The 16,661-nt window shown below is 49.3% G+C and overlaps 1 protein-coding gene across 3 annotated transcripts in view; it reads right to left on the bottom strand.

The window, feature by feature from the left end:
• Positions 1-16,661, bottom strand: part of LOC118505867 (dentin sialophosphoprotein-like) — a 50,127-nt gene that overhangs the window by 2,969 nt on the left and 30,497 nt on the right. For all 3 annotated transcript variants that reach the window (XM_036042284.1, XM_036042283.1, XM_036042282.1), the window contains exons 3-4: positions 1,501-3,760; positions 1,036-1,407 (exon numbers count right to left, since the gene is read on the bottom strand). In XM_036042284.1, coding sequence (XP_035898177.1) covers positions 1,036-1,407; positions 1,501-3,760 — 2,632 coding nt within the window. The remainder of the gene's footprint in view (positions 1-1,035; positions 1,408-1,500; positions 3,761-16,661) is intronic.

Consider the following 16,661-nt stretch of genomic DNA (forward strand, 5'->3'; position numbering starts at 1 on the left):
ATCGGGAGCGCACTGAAAGCATTAGGAATAAGCGGTTGGTGCTCTTGAAGATATTTTAGAAAAAACAGCAATGTTTGATCAACAGTTTGAAGAGTTCTTCGTACGTTCAATTTTAATCCTGAGAGAAGCCAGCGGACATCTTGATGCACTTCCCGTTATAGTCAGTTCTAATTCTACAACATCCGGAGAAAGTTAGACCGATGGAGACCAAGTTTCAGGTCTGTTCGACATATCAGTAACATACGTAAGAAAAAAATGGGTTTGAAACCCGTAATCTCCGAGATCCTTCTTCTTCTTCTTCTTCCTCGGCTCCTCGAGCCTCGGGGCTCCTCGAGAACCTCGAGAGGTCTCGGCCTGCCATTTCTGGCTTTCTGCGACTTGATTATACCCGTAGCAAAGTAGTCAGCCTTACGTACGGGGAGGCGGTCTGGATGGGATTTGAGCCCCGGTCCTGCCGTGTGAAGACTGGCGCCGTTATCGCCTCGACCACCGGACCGCCCCGAGATCCTAGTTTCTCCAATATTCCGAATACATGGATTCATACATCAGAGGAAAAAGATGGTAAAATAGTATACAAGATGAGCTCTTTTGTGTGAGAGCATCAGTGAAGGCCTTCAATATCTTAGGAATAGAAAATCACTTATAAAGAGCTGGTAAATGATGGAAGACGACACCTATTTTCTATATGGACTTAGATTCAACAGATTAATTCTGCTCAATGTACGAAGACCCTACAGCTCCAGATGTGCGACGACCCTAATGTAGAGAAGTTAGAATGAATGGACTCTCAAGATCGAACCTCAATTCCCGGTACAATGCGATGCGTCGTTGTGAGTGAATGAGTGCGTCCAGGATTAGTAGTTACTGCCCGGTCCACATGTATTAGACGTGCTTGTATAATACACCAGTTTGCCAAAAGATGAGTCAGAATGGTGCACTGTGTGCGCTGTAGATTACCCCCACACATTTTACCCCCTTTTAAAATCCTTCCACCCATTATGAGCTTAACGTAAAGCACAGAAACACGGTACATACCTCGGCCGCAGCCAGCAGTTCCGATATACGGTTCGCTACACTGTCCGTCGAGTTGGGGCGCACGTTTGCCGGTGATTTGCCACCGGACGACAGTGCGGTCAAACTAATGGCACCACCTTCGCCGAACGTACCGATACCATTGCCACCGGATGTTCCGTTGTTGTTGGCACTGTTGCTGCTGCTACCACCGCCACCAGCACCACCGACATTCTTCAACCGGCGACCACGCCTCGGCACATTCTCCGGATGCTTCTGCCGATAGTCCGCGATAATACTGCTCACGTCTTTGCGCATGCCCTGCCGGCCGATCTGGAGCTGGTGCTGTTGGTTCGCCGTCAGTGTGCCCGACCCGTGATGACCGTTCAGCAGTGCCTGCGATGTAATACCGGCAAGTAGGTTAGTATTAGCAAACAGTGCAGCAGCCTGCAGCTGCGCTTGAAGCGTTGCCTCTAAACTGCCACCTACCGAATTGCTGGAGCCGTTGTTCGATCCGCTGTTGGTGCTGCTGGACGTACCGGACTGCCCCGTCAAACCGGCCGACATTGCTAGATTGTTCAGTATCTGCTGGTGGTTGCTGAGGATCGGTTTGGAAAGTATCTGGCGCTGGATCTGTACTGCGGCCGACTTTTCCTTCGCCACCTCGACCGTATTCATGCTGGCCCGCGCATTCAGTATCATCGAGGTCGTGTTTGGCAGTGGCACCATCGTGACGGCATTGTTGCTGCTGTTGAACTGGGACACGAAGCTGTTGGTGTCCTTGTTGCGCGACGCTTTGCTGGAGCTGTTTGCACTAGCCGGTTGGACGCTGTTACTGCTGCTGCGTCGGTTAGAGATCAGTGAGTTGCCGAAGTGGCTGCTGCTCGCTTTGTCACCGCCGTTGCTAGCGGTGGTGGTTCCCGCACCACCACTGTTCGACGCATTAAAACCATAGTGCATGGAGTTGGTAACGGAGGCGGGCCGTATTTCGACCTCGGGCGGTGGCGTTGGCGGACGTGGGCCAACGGACGACGAGCGGCCACTCTGCTGGTGATGATGCTGACTGCTCAGGTTCGACGAATCCAGATGGCTGTACACCGATACCTCACCGAGCTGTGTGTCCATAATACCGATCACGTGTTTGCGGCGGTTAAGCCGCAACAAAATCTCCTCCTTTACCTTCTTCAGATGCAGCAGATTGTTCCATTTCGTTTCCGTCTCGCGGATCATATCGTTCAGCTCCTGTATTTCCTTAACCAGTGCATCGGTGTGGCTCTGTATCTCGCTTACCGAGGTGTTTTGCGTCGTTTCAATATATTCGCTCACCACGCAATCGTGCAGTTGATAGTTGGCCTCCACTTCTAGCTTTAGCTTTTTCGCCGGTTCGATTGATTCTTCCGCGTCTTGGTCGGCTCTGCCCGAGCTCGACTGTCGGTCTTCCTCGGTCGTAACGGAGCGTCTTCGCTTTCGACTGACTGTCGGCTGTTGCGGTGCCTTTTCCGGCTGCACTTCTTTCTGCGTATCGCGAGGACCGGAAGATTTCTGTTTGGACAGATTTTGAGCTTCATTCACATCCGGTTCTTCCTCGTGCTCCTGCTTAACCTCCAACGAGGGTAAGGACGGAGCCGCCTCTTGCTCTCGGTCGGAACGCGTTTGCTGCCCTTTCTTCTGATTGGTAACGGGTGTGGACGTGACAACGGTTTTTTCGTGCAGATCCAGATTGCCTTCCTTTGCGGAACTCACAGCCACCGACGTGGAGGACGCTCTTGGTTCTTTTTCACTATCAGCTAGAGGCGTTTCAGAGGACGCTGACTCCTTTGGCTTCTGGGGCTTCGACGCTGACTGTTCGCTGACGGCTGTTAAGTCAATGGCACGCTCTTCTTTTTTTGTACGATCGCCGACCGGTGGATCAACGTCCATCTGGAATGTTAGATCATCGTTGAACTCTTGCTGTTTATCTTCCGCATCGTCTTCACTGCCATTGTGGTCCATAAAATCATCGATCCCCGCCATCACATCATCTGCCGTAGGTTCGGCAAGTCCTGCAGGCGACGGATTGGTTTGCTTCTTTTCGCTCGGAACATTTGCTTCTCCTTTTTGGCTAGTGGTGGAGTTGCTTTCCTGCTTGCTTAGTTCATCCTGCAAGCTAGTAGCGGTAGAACTCTCCTTAGCAGACGGCACTTCTCTATCAGCATCACTAACTTTGGACGACGCATCGGTTGTGCCCGTTTGCTCTGACGCGCTTGTCTTCTGCTCTACAGCTTCCGTGCTGGCGGAACTGTTTACTGTGGGCGTGATGGCCGTGACGGATTTCTTGGTCGACGTGGAAGATGATAGCACCGAAACGGCATCATCACTCGAATCGGCAATCCTCTCCGACACCTCGACCGCTGTCGCTGTTGGCATTTTGTCGTCCGGATTGGATGATGCGGGCGTACTGGAGATAGTGTTGGAAGATTTCTCTGCAGCTCCTTCTGTCAATTTTGGCGACCCCACCGGATGTTGTTTGTCACCGCCAGCAGTAGTAATTCCGGTATCTTTGGTTTCGTCGTTTTGGCTGTCGCTCGATGTGATTGAGGCGGAACCGTAAATTTCTTGACGCAGTATAGTCGCCTGCCCTGGACTCTTTGCGGGTGCGAACACGGAATTTGGATCGGTCGTGCGTGGGGTTTTGATTACTTTACAATCCGAAGACAGCGCTTGCGCATCGTCATTGTGGTCCATAACGTGCATGCTGTGCCTGTTTAATCTAAAAGCAGAGAAAGGAAAGCGAATTTTACGTTAGTTTCAGTTATTTGTGGAGTTTGGGGCAACTCAGGTGGCCATTTGCCCTCGTTTAGAGATTATGTAAATGATAAAAAGTGCAGGAAGTTCTGGTCAAGGAGCATTATTCGCAGCAATTAACCGAAGCAATCGAAAGAAATGTGTTTTTAAATCTAACTGTGTCTGGATATGATTAATAGGTCGATTTTGAATGCCCATAACACACGTCTATTATAGTCCGATTATTGAAGACGAGAAGCTCATGTGTTGCTTTTGGTGGGACTATCTAAATATAGTTTACTATGAGCTGCTATGGTACCATCTATCCCATATACAAGAAGGGAGCAAATACAGGGGTATTACGGTGTTGAATACCGCTTACAAGATCTTCTCTCTAATCTTACAAGATCGAATTGACCCATTCGTCGAAGAGATAGTCGGAAACTATCAGAGAGGATTCTGAAACGGAAAATCAACCGCTGACCGCATTTTCACGATGCGACAAATCTTGGAGAAGATGGCTGTGCAGCAGCGGCTCACTCCTACCATCGCTTCATTGATTTTAAAGCCGCATATGACAGCATAGCCTGGGTAAAACTGTACGACGCTCTTTTGGAATCCCGGCCAAGCTTACCAGGCTTGTAAGAATGACAATGGCCAACATCACATGCCAAGTGAAGGTGGATGGAACACTCTCAGGGCCCCTTGCTACCACCAACGACCTGCGCCAGGGAGATGGGCTTGCCTGTCTCCGCTTCAATCTGGCGCTAGAGAGAGCCATCCGCGAAGCGGAGGTGGAAACTTCGGGGACCATCTTCTACAAGTCAATCCAGATCCTGGCATACGATGATGACATAGACATCATTGGTTTGAGGCTCTCCTATGTAGCAGAAGCTTATCAAAGGATAGAGCGTGCGGCACAGAACCTCGGGTTGGAGATTAACGAGGCGAAAACCAAAATGATGGTGGCACCACCAGCGGCCCTGCTAACAAACACTTATTTAAGCAGGGGTAATGTGCAGATAGGTGACCGCACTTTCGAAGTCGTCCAAAACTTAACCTATCTGGGGTCAAAAGTCAGCACCGACAACAACATTGATGTTGAGTTATGCGCACGGGTGCTGGCTGCCATCCGGTCATAATACAGCCTGAGGAAACTTCTCCACCTTAAATACCTGTCGCGACGGGCGAAGCTGGGATTGTACAGAACATTTATAGTCCCAGTACTCACATACGCCTCTGAGGCATGGACTCTGGCCCAAACTGACGAAAACCTCTTAGCCACGTTTGAGAGGAAGATGCTCAGAAGGATTTTTGGCCCCGTATGTGTGGAAGGAAAATGGAGGAGGCGCAACAATGATGAGCTTTACGAACAGTACGATAATCGTGCAGCAAATTAGACTCGCCAGGCTCCGGTGGGCTGGTCATTTCATGAAAATGACACCGGACGACCCAGTCCGTAAAGTTCTTTTTTGGCCGTCCACACGGCCAGAGGAGGCATGGTAGACCCAAATTGAGATGGAGTGTGTATGAGTATGAGCTGCTATGGGTTGTGTAATACAATAAATGCAGTGGTTTGCCGGTGAGAATTATATCGCAGTATTAATCAATATTAGGTTGAATTAAGCGCAGTATTGATTATTTCGATTATCATTTCCTTCAATCAATACACGCAGCATTCTTTGGACACCATTTTGAAAATACTCTGGATAAATATAGCTTTTACTTCAAAATATACTAGTCCACACCCTTATTTTATACTTAAACGCTCTGATAATTTCAGAAATTGTGGAAATAAAATTCCCCCATGCACTCTGCAAATTACAGCATCATCTTTATAGAGCACGTTAACCCTGTGACATTAATCAATTGCAGCACTGCACCGGCTGACAAGACCGGTGCGTCGTTGCAGATATGCATACACATCACACAACCAGGCCGCCCCCCTTTGTACATCTCCCCGAAGGGTTTTTCGATTAGCTATTCCCTGCAATGAAAACCAATCATCACCAGCAGGCGGTGCTACGTTCCTTTGATCTTCACTCGCTCTAGCATACTTGCTTCCCGATCAAGCAGATCCTCCTCGAAGGCAAAAACACCACCGCCAGCCAGTATCGTAGCTGACATGGATTGAGTTGATTAGATTGCGGTGTGACGGTGTTCAGCCATCAACTGCACCACAGAAATGCTACGCAAGGACATTTTGATTAACATAAAAACGCACCGCACACTGTGCCGTCGATCGTCGTAAACAGCGGTAGAAATCAGCCGTAAGCAAATGTTGGAATGTATCCGTTGTTCTCGGGCGAAACCAGAAGCGCGATGCAGTGATTTGAATATTTGAGCGCGAAGCGTTAAACCGCACCGTTCGCCAGAGCATCCGCGTGGGAAAAACTAGCAATCTCGAAGGTCTTAGGCTCCGCGAAGAACATGCACGGCAGCTTACATCACCTTCACACCGGCAGGCGCCGGCGGTTCAACTGAGGTGTACTGACCTTCGGGTGTATAGCTCACTTGCAACACTTCAGCGGAGAGTAAATGCTATGTTTCGTAGAACACCCCCGAAAGCCGAAAGACCCGAGCGATAGGGCTTATGGGGCAGCTCCACGCTGACACACTTTCTGGAACACACGGATCGTGTTCGGTTCAACTTTACGACCTACAGACAGCGCCACCACCGTCTGCCGGTCGTCGACCAATAAACCATTCCTGTCCCCCTGACCTCGTTGTTCTCGGTGGCGCGCTATGGGAGCATTCTTGAAGAGATCTTGGAGTCTTGGAGCGTGCTTTTCGTGCTACATTCTAAACCTATGCGGCATGTGCAGTCAATCGCGGGGCTGCTATATGTGCTCTCCAAAGCAGAGTTCTTTAAAGAGAGTGCTAATGTATGCGGTTTACCTGGAACTGACAGGCCAACTCAATCCCGTGTGTGGTGGTTTCGACGAGGTCACGTGGTTGTACTACTGCGTTCACCACCTTCCAATTGTCGAGCCGTTTCGCTTACTACCACTGCATCGGTTCAACCTTGGGAAGCACTCTTTTTTTTTGTGTTGGCCTCTCCTCTAAATCCGTTCCCCGCTTACAGGTTAGAGGGAACAGAAAATGTAGCAAGACAGCACGAACATCGCTTGGGTAACAACACTCTTCAGCAGAGCATACGCGCCCCGGAGAAACGGGCAAACATTGTCGACACATATTCTCTCTGTCCATCATAACATGATTCGTTGAACGCGCGGCTAATTCTAGCTCACTTGCATGCTGCTGCTGCTGCAGGCACTGCACCCTACCTGGCTCCCTTCACCACACCGACGTCTCGACCGAAGGTCCCCGGTACGCTTCAAGGGCCACCGCGCCAATTGAAGCGAGACTCCCAAGAACGGGCATTCGATTAGACAGGTTGTTGGCGCGGCGTTGAAGGCGATCGTATTACCAACCGTGGCCGCCGTCGTCCCTGGAAACTGAGCGCACACGGTCCACCAATGCTAGAGTGCGGGCCGTCGCATGCCCATAATCTCCGTGCCTCTTCTCCTCTCCCCCCCCCCCCCACCATGCTTCGTCCCTATTCCACACAGGGAGGTTCCACAAAGGAAGATGCAGGCCGCCACCGACCGCCACCACTGCACTGCAAAAGACAACTTCCGATGCGATGAAGTCATGCGTCGACAGATTTTCACCGCCCGATGACAGTTACGGAGCGCAGCAGGCTGGTGGCGCCGCCACAAGTCCGTGGCATTTGACGATCGTGTGGCCCGCGCTGCACACCGACGAGGGAGAGGGAGAGAGATTGTACTTGGTTGTACACACAGAAATGCCCCGGTAGCCTCGACATAGAGCGCAATCTAAGTACCACGGCGAAGGTTATCGAGTAGCGCACAGAAGGTTTGCACGATGGGAAATGGGCAAGGCGGTGGAGAGCTCCCCCGCGGGTGGGAAGGTGGTATGGGATTGGTGATCGGTTAGTGCGGTTTGTTCGACAGCAGCACCGGTAATTGTTATTGCCAGCCCGATCATGTCTCGAGATGAAGAGTGTAATTGGTGTGGCCTTTACACGGTGTAGCCTAATGCCAGCGGGCCAAACACCAGCGCGAGCCCCACAAAACAAGTGGCGGTGGAAGTGCTTCTAGATAGGGGAAAGTTTCATCAAGAATTTTTACTCCTTTGCGGCGACGAGTGACATCCGGTTTTCCCTTTTGGCACGCACCGGGACGTGTGAGCGCACGGAGGAGAGTGCGACCACGTTCGTTCGCGCGTACGTCGCGCCAGAAGCACCACTGATAAGAAAGGTTTGTGCTTACATTGCGGAGCTTCTGTGTGGACAAAATGGTGGAGTGGTTTATGTTTAGATCAGGGAAAAGGGGACAAACAAAGACATTTCTTCATTCACATCGTACGTTTGACTGGGCATGCTCTCTCTCTGGGGAGCGGTTCTAATGTCTGGCAAGAGTGTTTGTGGTCGTTGGGGGTTTGCTGGGAGCACGTAGCCCACACTAATGGTGAAGAACGACCACGATACGGCACGCATTTCACCTCCAATAGGTGCCAAATGCGATATTGTAGAATGTGATAGGAAGCGACATTCCGGAACCCTTTGCCACAGTTGCCCCAGTATGAAGTCTGAATGCGAATCTGCAGCGACATAACAATAGCAAGCACGTTCTTCGTGCCTGAACGTATCATCATCATCATTATCCACCGGCTGACCTCAATGAGTCATGAATGCAAAGCCGCGAAAGTTACGCATTGATGCCACGGTTTGACGCGGCTCATCTTCCGGCCGATGGACAGAATATAATGCGGTGGCCGAGCCGAGTACGATGTGCGTGTATGTCAGCAGAAAGCCCGATCCCCGTTCCGGGGGCTGTGTCAAGGTTAGGTACATAAAACGCTAACCTCCAACCATCGGCGACGGTTCTCAATGCGTATTGTCGCACACCATTGTCGTCAGCTCGGTACTTGATCTTGTACAAATATCTATCGCGTGATCGTGGCAAACGATCGGCACTGTTACACTGATCGATTATGGGTTGGAAAAGACGGGTGAAGGGGACACACGATGCAGATAAATATCAGGGACACAATGCGAGGCATCGAAAAAGAGCGAACCTTCCTCTTCTGTTTACAGTTGAAATTCATAACAACACATTTCCATTCTGACAGCTGTCAGACCGTACCGAAACGCAAGCGAAACTATAGCAACTCGAGTGTAACGCTATGTAACGCTCTTAAAACCTCTTTCACTCCAAAGACAAAACAAACCAGACAGAAATATTTAATATTTCACACATATTGCGAACAGTTTATCAAGCGCTGAGTTAAAGAAAAAAGCTTGTCTTTATTTGCCTGAAAATACTAACACTTTTTAATGGTTGACATTAACAAAAAAAAATCCTCCCGGCCACAATTAACACACACATTAATATTAAGATCACGTTATTGGATAGGTCTTCTTGAGCGTAAAAAGATTGAAATGAAGTTGTAAATCCGAGGTAGGAAATAAAATATTGTCATCATCTCGTTGAACAAAAACGAGCGACAAGTAACGCCCAGCAAACAACATTGCCATAATGCACCGAGCGACACTGATCCGTTGTTTGCGTGGGACAACCCTGTCACCGCCGCAGACACACATCTTCTTCTTCTTCGGTAAACAAAAACACACAGAAGGCCATCCAATGCAGTGCCACTCTTTTGCAAGTAAACCCGGTAGAAAGTGCCGTAAGCAGCAACGATATTCGTAACGATGATCCGCGGGAAGGAAGATCACGCCGCTTTCCGTCAAGGAGACACCCTTGAGAATTGGCTCAACGCACGTACGGAGGAAGCTCGGTCTCAAGGATGAGCCGGAGAGCCTATGCAGCAGTGGCCTACTTTAAGCGATTGGTGCACGCTTGAAGGACTAGAGTAGACCTTAGAAGTGGCGCAGCGGCAACGAACCACCAGCAGCAGTTCGTCCACAGAGGTGGAGAGGTCAGGTGGCGGGCACCACTGTTTAAACCTCTTGAAAGCTCGCCAGCCATGGTGCCCTTCTGAGAGCGATCTCAATGGCGGTTCTCTCCATTAGAACAATCACCCAATAAGCGTGTGTGTGTGTGTGTGTGTGGGTGGACGCGTTGACCTCATCGATCATCAATAAGTTGCGCTGGCTTTGTTGCTGGTCCGCTGCTGTCCATCGTAGAAGCCACTGTGCTGCAGCACACAGAAGCGCACCCACACATTAGGTCGGGCCCTTCTTGCAGCAACCTCCACTGGGCCCAAGTGGTTCATTGAACGTCACGGCGTTCAGCGGCAGCTGTCCGTCCGTCAGGCGAGTTCGCATGCAGACACACTCGTTCGCACCGTTGCAACTGCATATGCAAAGAGAGCGAGAAAGAAGGGCGGTGGTGGATTGGTTGGAGGTTGTTGGCGGTTGGCCTTAATTTGGCTTTGATTGGTAGAAGGTCGTCACTTTCCGGCTAACCGGTTGGCCGGCCTCTTGCCGGTGCTGCTGTTGCTGGGTCAGTCGGCAAACCGGACGGGGTCACGGGTCTGTTCGCTTTCGCAGGGGGTCGGAGAACGGGTCGGAGAACACAAGCACACTGCACTTGCACTACATCGGCGTGTGTTCGTGTGGTGGAAGTGCAACACTCCCCGGCTAGTATCGCCTCCGACCGGGAGCATGAAGAAAAAAAAATGGGAAAGAATCGGCAAAACCCGACAATTGTGTCACACCACCGAACGGGGTTGATCTATTTCCAACGCGCGAGGTCTAGCGTTCTTCTTCCTCAACTTTTAGCCAGGAAAAAGGCTGCCTTTTCTATTTCCGGCAGCGAGCCGGGGTTCGGCACTCGAGTTACTTTCCGCAAAACTGGGCCAAAAGTTTACGGGAGCAAATTCGATTCGATCGATTTCGGTTCCCCCCGTGTTCGTGTCCCGAAAATTATTCATCCCCAAAAAATAAAGCTTAAAACCTCCGATTCTGGAAACGGATTGTCTATATCGTGTAGTCGTTGTGGCGGTAGCTGGACCTTCATTGGAAATTAAGATTAGCTGACGGAGTCTTTCGAGAACAGCGGACCACACCCCACAGATGTATATTCTAATGCCATTCCAAACATCTGCCCGGCCATCAGTAACTGGCACAATGGACTCCAGTTGAACTTTCCAGTCAGGCGTGGCAAATGGGTGACAAGCGGTGTGATGATCTATTTATGTGACCAATACGGTGGACAAGGGCGAGCGAAGTGCAACTTCATTATGCAATTTGAGAGGACCGCGGGATCAGCGTCTTGATTGCATCAGTGTGTTCGCTAGGGGAAATTTATTAATTAAAGGTGCAAGTACAGACATGGGACGGTCCGGTGGCCGAGGCGATAGCGGTGCCGATTTTCACACGGCAGGACTGACTATCCTGCTACGGGAAAAACTTAGACAAAGAAAGCCAGCAATGGCAGGTCAAGACCTTTCGAGGATGACGTGCCAAGGAAGTCAGAAGAAGTACAGACATCCACAAAGCCACATAAAAACAAGAGGAAATAATTTGAATTGACCGTACGAAGTACGAATATTCTCTATCTGTTAGTTAATGGGATTGCTACGCTTGACCAGGTTATAATTTTGCTTGCTAAAGTACGTAATACGAACATTCTGTAAATACTTGTAGAGATGGATGAGCTAGTCAGGTATAAGGCTACTGACACCCGAAATAAAACTGCTTCTTGCAACTTATCTAGACAGGTTTTGCAGTTCATGGAAATTGCTCTAGATCAGTTGTGCCATATTTCTAGATGTTTGAAGAACATTGGTTCCAGCAATGACGGGAGTAAAATTTTCCTGCTCAGTTCTATCTGGATATTGTCCACTTAATATAAACCGATACTGCTACGGTCGCGATAGTGGATTCTATCAGCAAATTGTCCACTTTATCAAGAACAAAGACCTTCAATGGAGCAATGACCATTACTAGTTCATCTCGGATGTCCTGTTAGAACAATCCTTCTTGGGAGGTTAAGTTTAAAGAGAAATATCCACCTAATATTATTCCCTAACGCTCACAACAAGAGATAAAAACAAAAGAGATAAACAGGTACGTTCTCTGTACCACCTCTCCTCACTCGCAGCATTGATTGCAGCTTGGGGGGATTTTTTTCGACCAACTTCACCAACTGGAACGAATGCGTACCACACCGTTTAATCAATTATTTATGATTTACCATGCCGCGGCGGCTCTTCACCATTCTTCCCATTCCCGTTCGACCCCGTTCGACAGCAAGTTAATGCCATTCCACCGCAACGGATGCACATGCACTTGCAGAGACCACATACGGAAGCACACACACGGCGCATTCGACCACAGAGAGCGCGTCGTGTGGAGGTAATTAAAATTTATACCTTTTCGACAACTGGTTCCAGATGGAATGTATTCCCCTTGCGGCTGACCGACATGCACATCGTCTTTGAACCATCCAGGCGACAGTTTAAAATCTTTGCAATCGTTCATACCGACCATACTCCTACACCGTGTCGTGTGTGCACAAACACAAAGCCACCATGCGTCTCCACCGAAACCGGATATGGCTCGAGGTTTCGCACGTGCATGTGTACAGGGCCACTCTTGCCCGGTGGTGGTGGTTGCTGTTGTTGTTGTTGTTGTGCACCGGCTCAAGCCGATCGTGTCCCCAGGAGGGCTTTTGTCAATTCCACTACCGACGGCGATGCAGCACCAAACGTAGTCGGTGACTTGCTTCCTAACCTTGAAAGCAATACACATCTTCCTTAACCTATGCGCGCCACCTGTTGCACGCGTATCGGTGTAAAGGGTTTCAGAGCGTTACGCTTTCAGCACTTGTGGAAGAAAAGTGCATTCGTGTCCATTACGCATTATTGTTGTTAATTTGAAAGAACTGTAGCCTTAAGGTCGTAGTAACGTATGACAAAAACTAACGCTGCTATACTAACGCTTTTCTGTGGTTGAGATAGTAAGTTTTTTTTTGTACTTTCTGCCAGTAAAAATTAAATTAAATATAAAATCGTGCTGGCTGAAAGGGGTTTAATAATTTAATCGAAAAAGGTCTTTTAAAACGAGTGTCTATAAACAAAGCGTTACGAAGCGTTACTTTTAAAAGTGACATTAAATTTTAGTAACACTATTCCCAGTTCTTCAACAAAGTTCTTATTAAATTCTATCGGCAGACTAAACCTTCATGTTACTTTGTTGCATTTTTTTTCTGCAACTTGCAGTGCCGTAACCATTTCCGGGGGATTTCTTCCCATCGTTTTTCTGCGTACTTAACCTTGCGTGATAGAAAAAATCTCGCTCAACTTGGCTAGCACCGATGGTCAGCACCTTAGAGACACTGGTAGTGAACTAACCACCCTGTTGGTACCACCACCACTACTACTATTACTATCAGCAACGTTCCTCACCAGGGGAGATGCCTCGCATAGTTCGAACCGGACACACCACGTGAGATGAGCGGCGAGAACAGGGGCGGCGACCAAGGGGACGATAGAGAACTCGTTCTAACCATTTGTAATGACGATAATGCATTCTTCAAGAGGAAAGAACACGTTCCTCACCCTAGGGCTCATCTTGTGAGAATAGTGTACGCTCCCCCTCTAGGTCTCCCACCGCTAACCCTCCCGCGTCGCTTTCCGCCAAAGGCACACACACGGTGGTACCAACGGTGTGGTGGCCTCGAGTTGCGGTCGTGTTGAGAAATGCACAGGAAAAACCTCCCTTTCGCTTGCTGCTGCTGCTGCCATTGTGTTCGTACGAAGCCGGGTCCATGTAGCACTTTTTTTTTCTCCGCGCGATGATATCGAGTTAAGATAACCGCATGCAAACACACCTCCCCCCCCTATTTAAGTTTAGTTTCATGGGAAAGAGCAACGAAAAACAAAAAATCGGATCTAATCCCGGCTGCAAGTTGTGCCCGGGTGATGATCACACTGTCGATGGGGAAGAGGCTTAAGATTTACCCGCCATCGAACGGGGAAGCTGACTGCTGATCGTGCCACGATCGCACAGAAATGCCGGGTTGACCGAAGGTCAGTACTCATTTCGTGCAATCTAACATGGTTTATGGACATTGCGGAAGGGTTTTCCTAATACTTAGCTTGCGCTCGCGCTATGGTCAGGTGATAGAGCCCAACGGGGTGTTATGTTACATAAAATTGCGAGGGCCACGACACGGAACTCGACCCCTTCGAGATGAAGCTCTGCTGCCGAAGGCTACACGCTCGAAGCTAGTGTTGGTGTGTGATGCACTCACGGTACAATAACACTTTGCGGTCAATAAATATAGAAGAAGCAACAACAAAAAAAAACTGGAGAACTGGAAAGGCAATCGCGAAAGAGAGCAACGTTTGCCGAGTTTAGTGCTACCAGTCATTTGCTGCATATAAGCACCGTAACCAAGGGTACGCATTAGAATAAGGTTATGGCCCGTTCGCTGGAGGGTAGAAGATCGGGCAAGTCGATCGAAATTACCCATCGATCGATCCCCAGTGTCCACCTTTTTCTCTTCCAAGGCACGTGCCCTTTAAAGGTGTTGAATAATGCATATACGGTAACCGCCGAGACGTGGTAGGTAAATGGCATCTTCTAATTCTGGACGAGGAACAAAGCCACAAGCACATCGACACACACACACACACACATAGCAAAAAGGCGATAAGAAGTGGATTCTGTCGTCTCGCATTCTCAACGATTGCCCTTAGTAGGTGCCGCGTTTTTTCGAAGAATTCGCTGCCCTATAATTGTATCCCTACGGTTTCTCCCCGCTGGGGACCCGAGTTCCCACAAAAAGATGTTCCCGTACGCTTGAAGTTTGCCGAGTTCGGAATATTAGTAGAGGCACGCGCACACTCACTCTCTTAGTGGCCATTGTTTTCGCGTGCAAATCCCTTATCAATATCAGCAGATCAGGCACAATCTCGTTCGAACGTGGCACAGATTGGGTGTGTGTGTGTGAGTGTGTTTAGCGGTGCGCATTGTAGAGAGCAGTTGGTTGAATGGTGGCTAATCGTCTTGTTCGGACGCCGTGTAATTGACGCCATCTTGCCATTGAACTTCCAAGCCGTACAACAAGTAGTCTGTGGGAGAAAATGTAGACCCTGCCCGATGCTGTGTGAAAATTCCGGGTAAGAGCTGACTGCCTTTACGAGGAACTAACTTGTAAAACTCAAAACACCTAGAAGGTGCCGGAGGTGAAAAGGTACAGCATGATAGGGAAATCATTTACGAACTATACAGATACAGATAGGCTGTGGTCAATAGCTCAGCTAGCAATCAAGATTGCGTAAAATCTTAGATACAGCAAGTGAAAGGAAGATCCACAGCCAGGCGAACTTCCAGCCTATCGCCATCTCCACCCTTGTCCGTGAGGTGATCTTTCCGAAGATGAAAGCTCAAAGATCGATCGTTTGTGGACCAATCAGCGCAGCAATTACCGATGCAGGGTGCAGTAGTTAAAGCTTGAAGATAGCTTATCTAAGCATGCAAACCGTTCACTCAAATTAAGATATACGACCATCGAGCGCTGCCACCATTATCGGGTACCATCTTTATACCCTCTTGGCTACATCGGCTATAAAGCTGACCGCGTAAAGCTTGCCTCCATTATCCCAGCAGGAATATTACTGTCGCAGTAGCGCAGTTGCCATGCGATCCCTCCCCCGTGCAAGTAAGACGCAAAACACCTATTCCCGTCCATGTTTTACGATCCCTGCGACCCAACACACCATCATCGAGTCGTCTATTTTATTGGAGAGTTGGGTGCAGAAGTAGTTACGCGAAACCGATAAAATGGCCCCTTCCAACTACGGTGCACACACACACACACACACACCCATCGATCACGCCATCGGGATCAGGCTCTTGCATGAGGGGGGTGTGCCTTCTCGCTATTCGGGACCCATGGTGCGCTCACACCATTCGCAATGCGAATTTGCAACGCCCGTTCTTTTGCACTGTTTTAAGCGATGACTCAAGCGGAATGAACTAAGCATCCCGAGTGCGATAAATAGCTCCATAGCGCCCGAGCAGCAACGTAACACGGGGTTCGGAGTTCGATGCTCTCTAAACCGCTCTCGAACGCAAATGCCATTCTCTACGGCACAGGGCTGGCACATCACAGATTTAGATAAGCGCTTTGGAACCGAACTTGCGGGGTGGGTGTGGGATGGATTTGAAGAGATGTTGCGAACTCGAGCGTGCGCCCAACAACACGTACACACACACACATGGCAACAACTCGGTCCCGATCGCATAAACAAAACGGCCTGGGACACGAGCGACCACCAGAAAAAGGGCTTGCGTTGATGAACACACACACACACAGAGCTGGTGGGCAGCAAGGCAGTGTTCATTTGCCCCACTTAAAACTCATTGAAAACGTGGTGTGCTGCTGCTGCTGCTGCTGGTGGCGTGGTACTCTGAAGACCCAAAGACCTACAGAATATATCGGTGGCACGTACGACGGTTTCCCCGACGGGACGGAATGAATTGGTCTTATTCATTCGCCAGCGACGTCGCCGTTCGATCATAACTCAGCCGGCGGCGCGTATGACTCCATATTGCGAACCGAATTGAGGTTAGTCGAGTACAGTCGAGTACCGGGAGGAAGAGGATGAAGATTGCATGCGCAAAAATGAAACACATATGTGAGGATCCGAACGATCGTACATCCAATTGTGAGAATGTGGTATGCAGGGGGGAGGGCCAACGTCAAAAGAATGAAGAAATGTAACAAGTATGACATAAAGTTATAAATTTATGGAGATCTTCATTTAAGCTTTGGGCGAGAGGCAGTTGGGATAAAAAGAAAACCTTCAGATATTACTGTACGAGTTATTGCCAAGAGTTTTACAAGTCCACCACAAGGGAGCATTTATAACAATTGCTGAGT

The sequence above is a fragment of the Anopheles stephensi genome, chromosome 2 (genome assembly GCF_013141755.1).
Source record: "Anopheles stephensi strain Indian chromosome 2, UCI_ANSTEP_V1.0, whole genome shotgun sequence".
Classification (NCBI taxonomy): domain Eukaryota; kingdom Metazoa; phylum Arthropoda; class Insecta; order Diptera; family Culicidae; genus Anopheles; species Anopheles stephensi.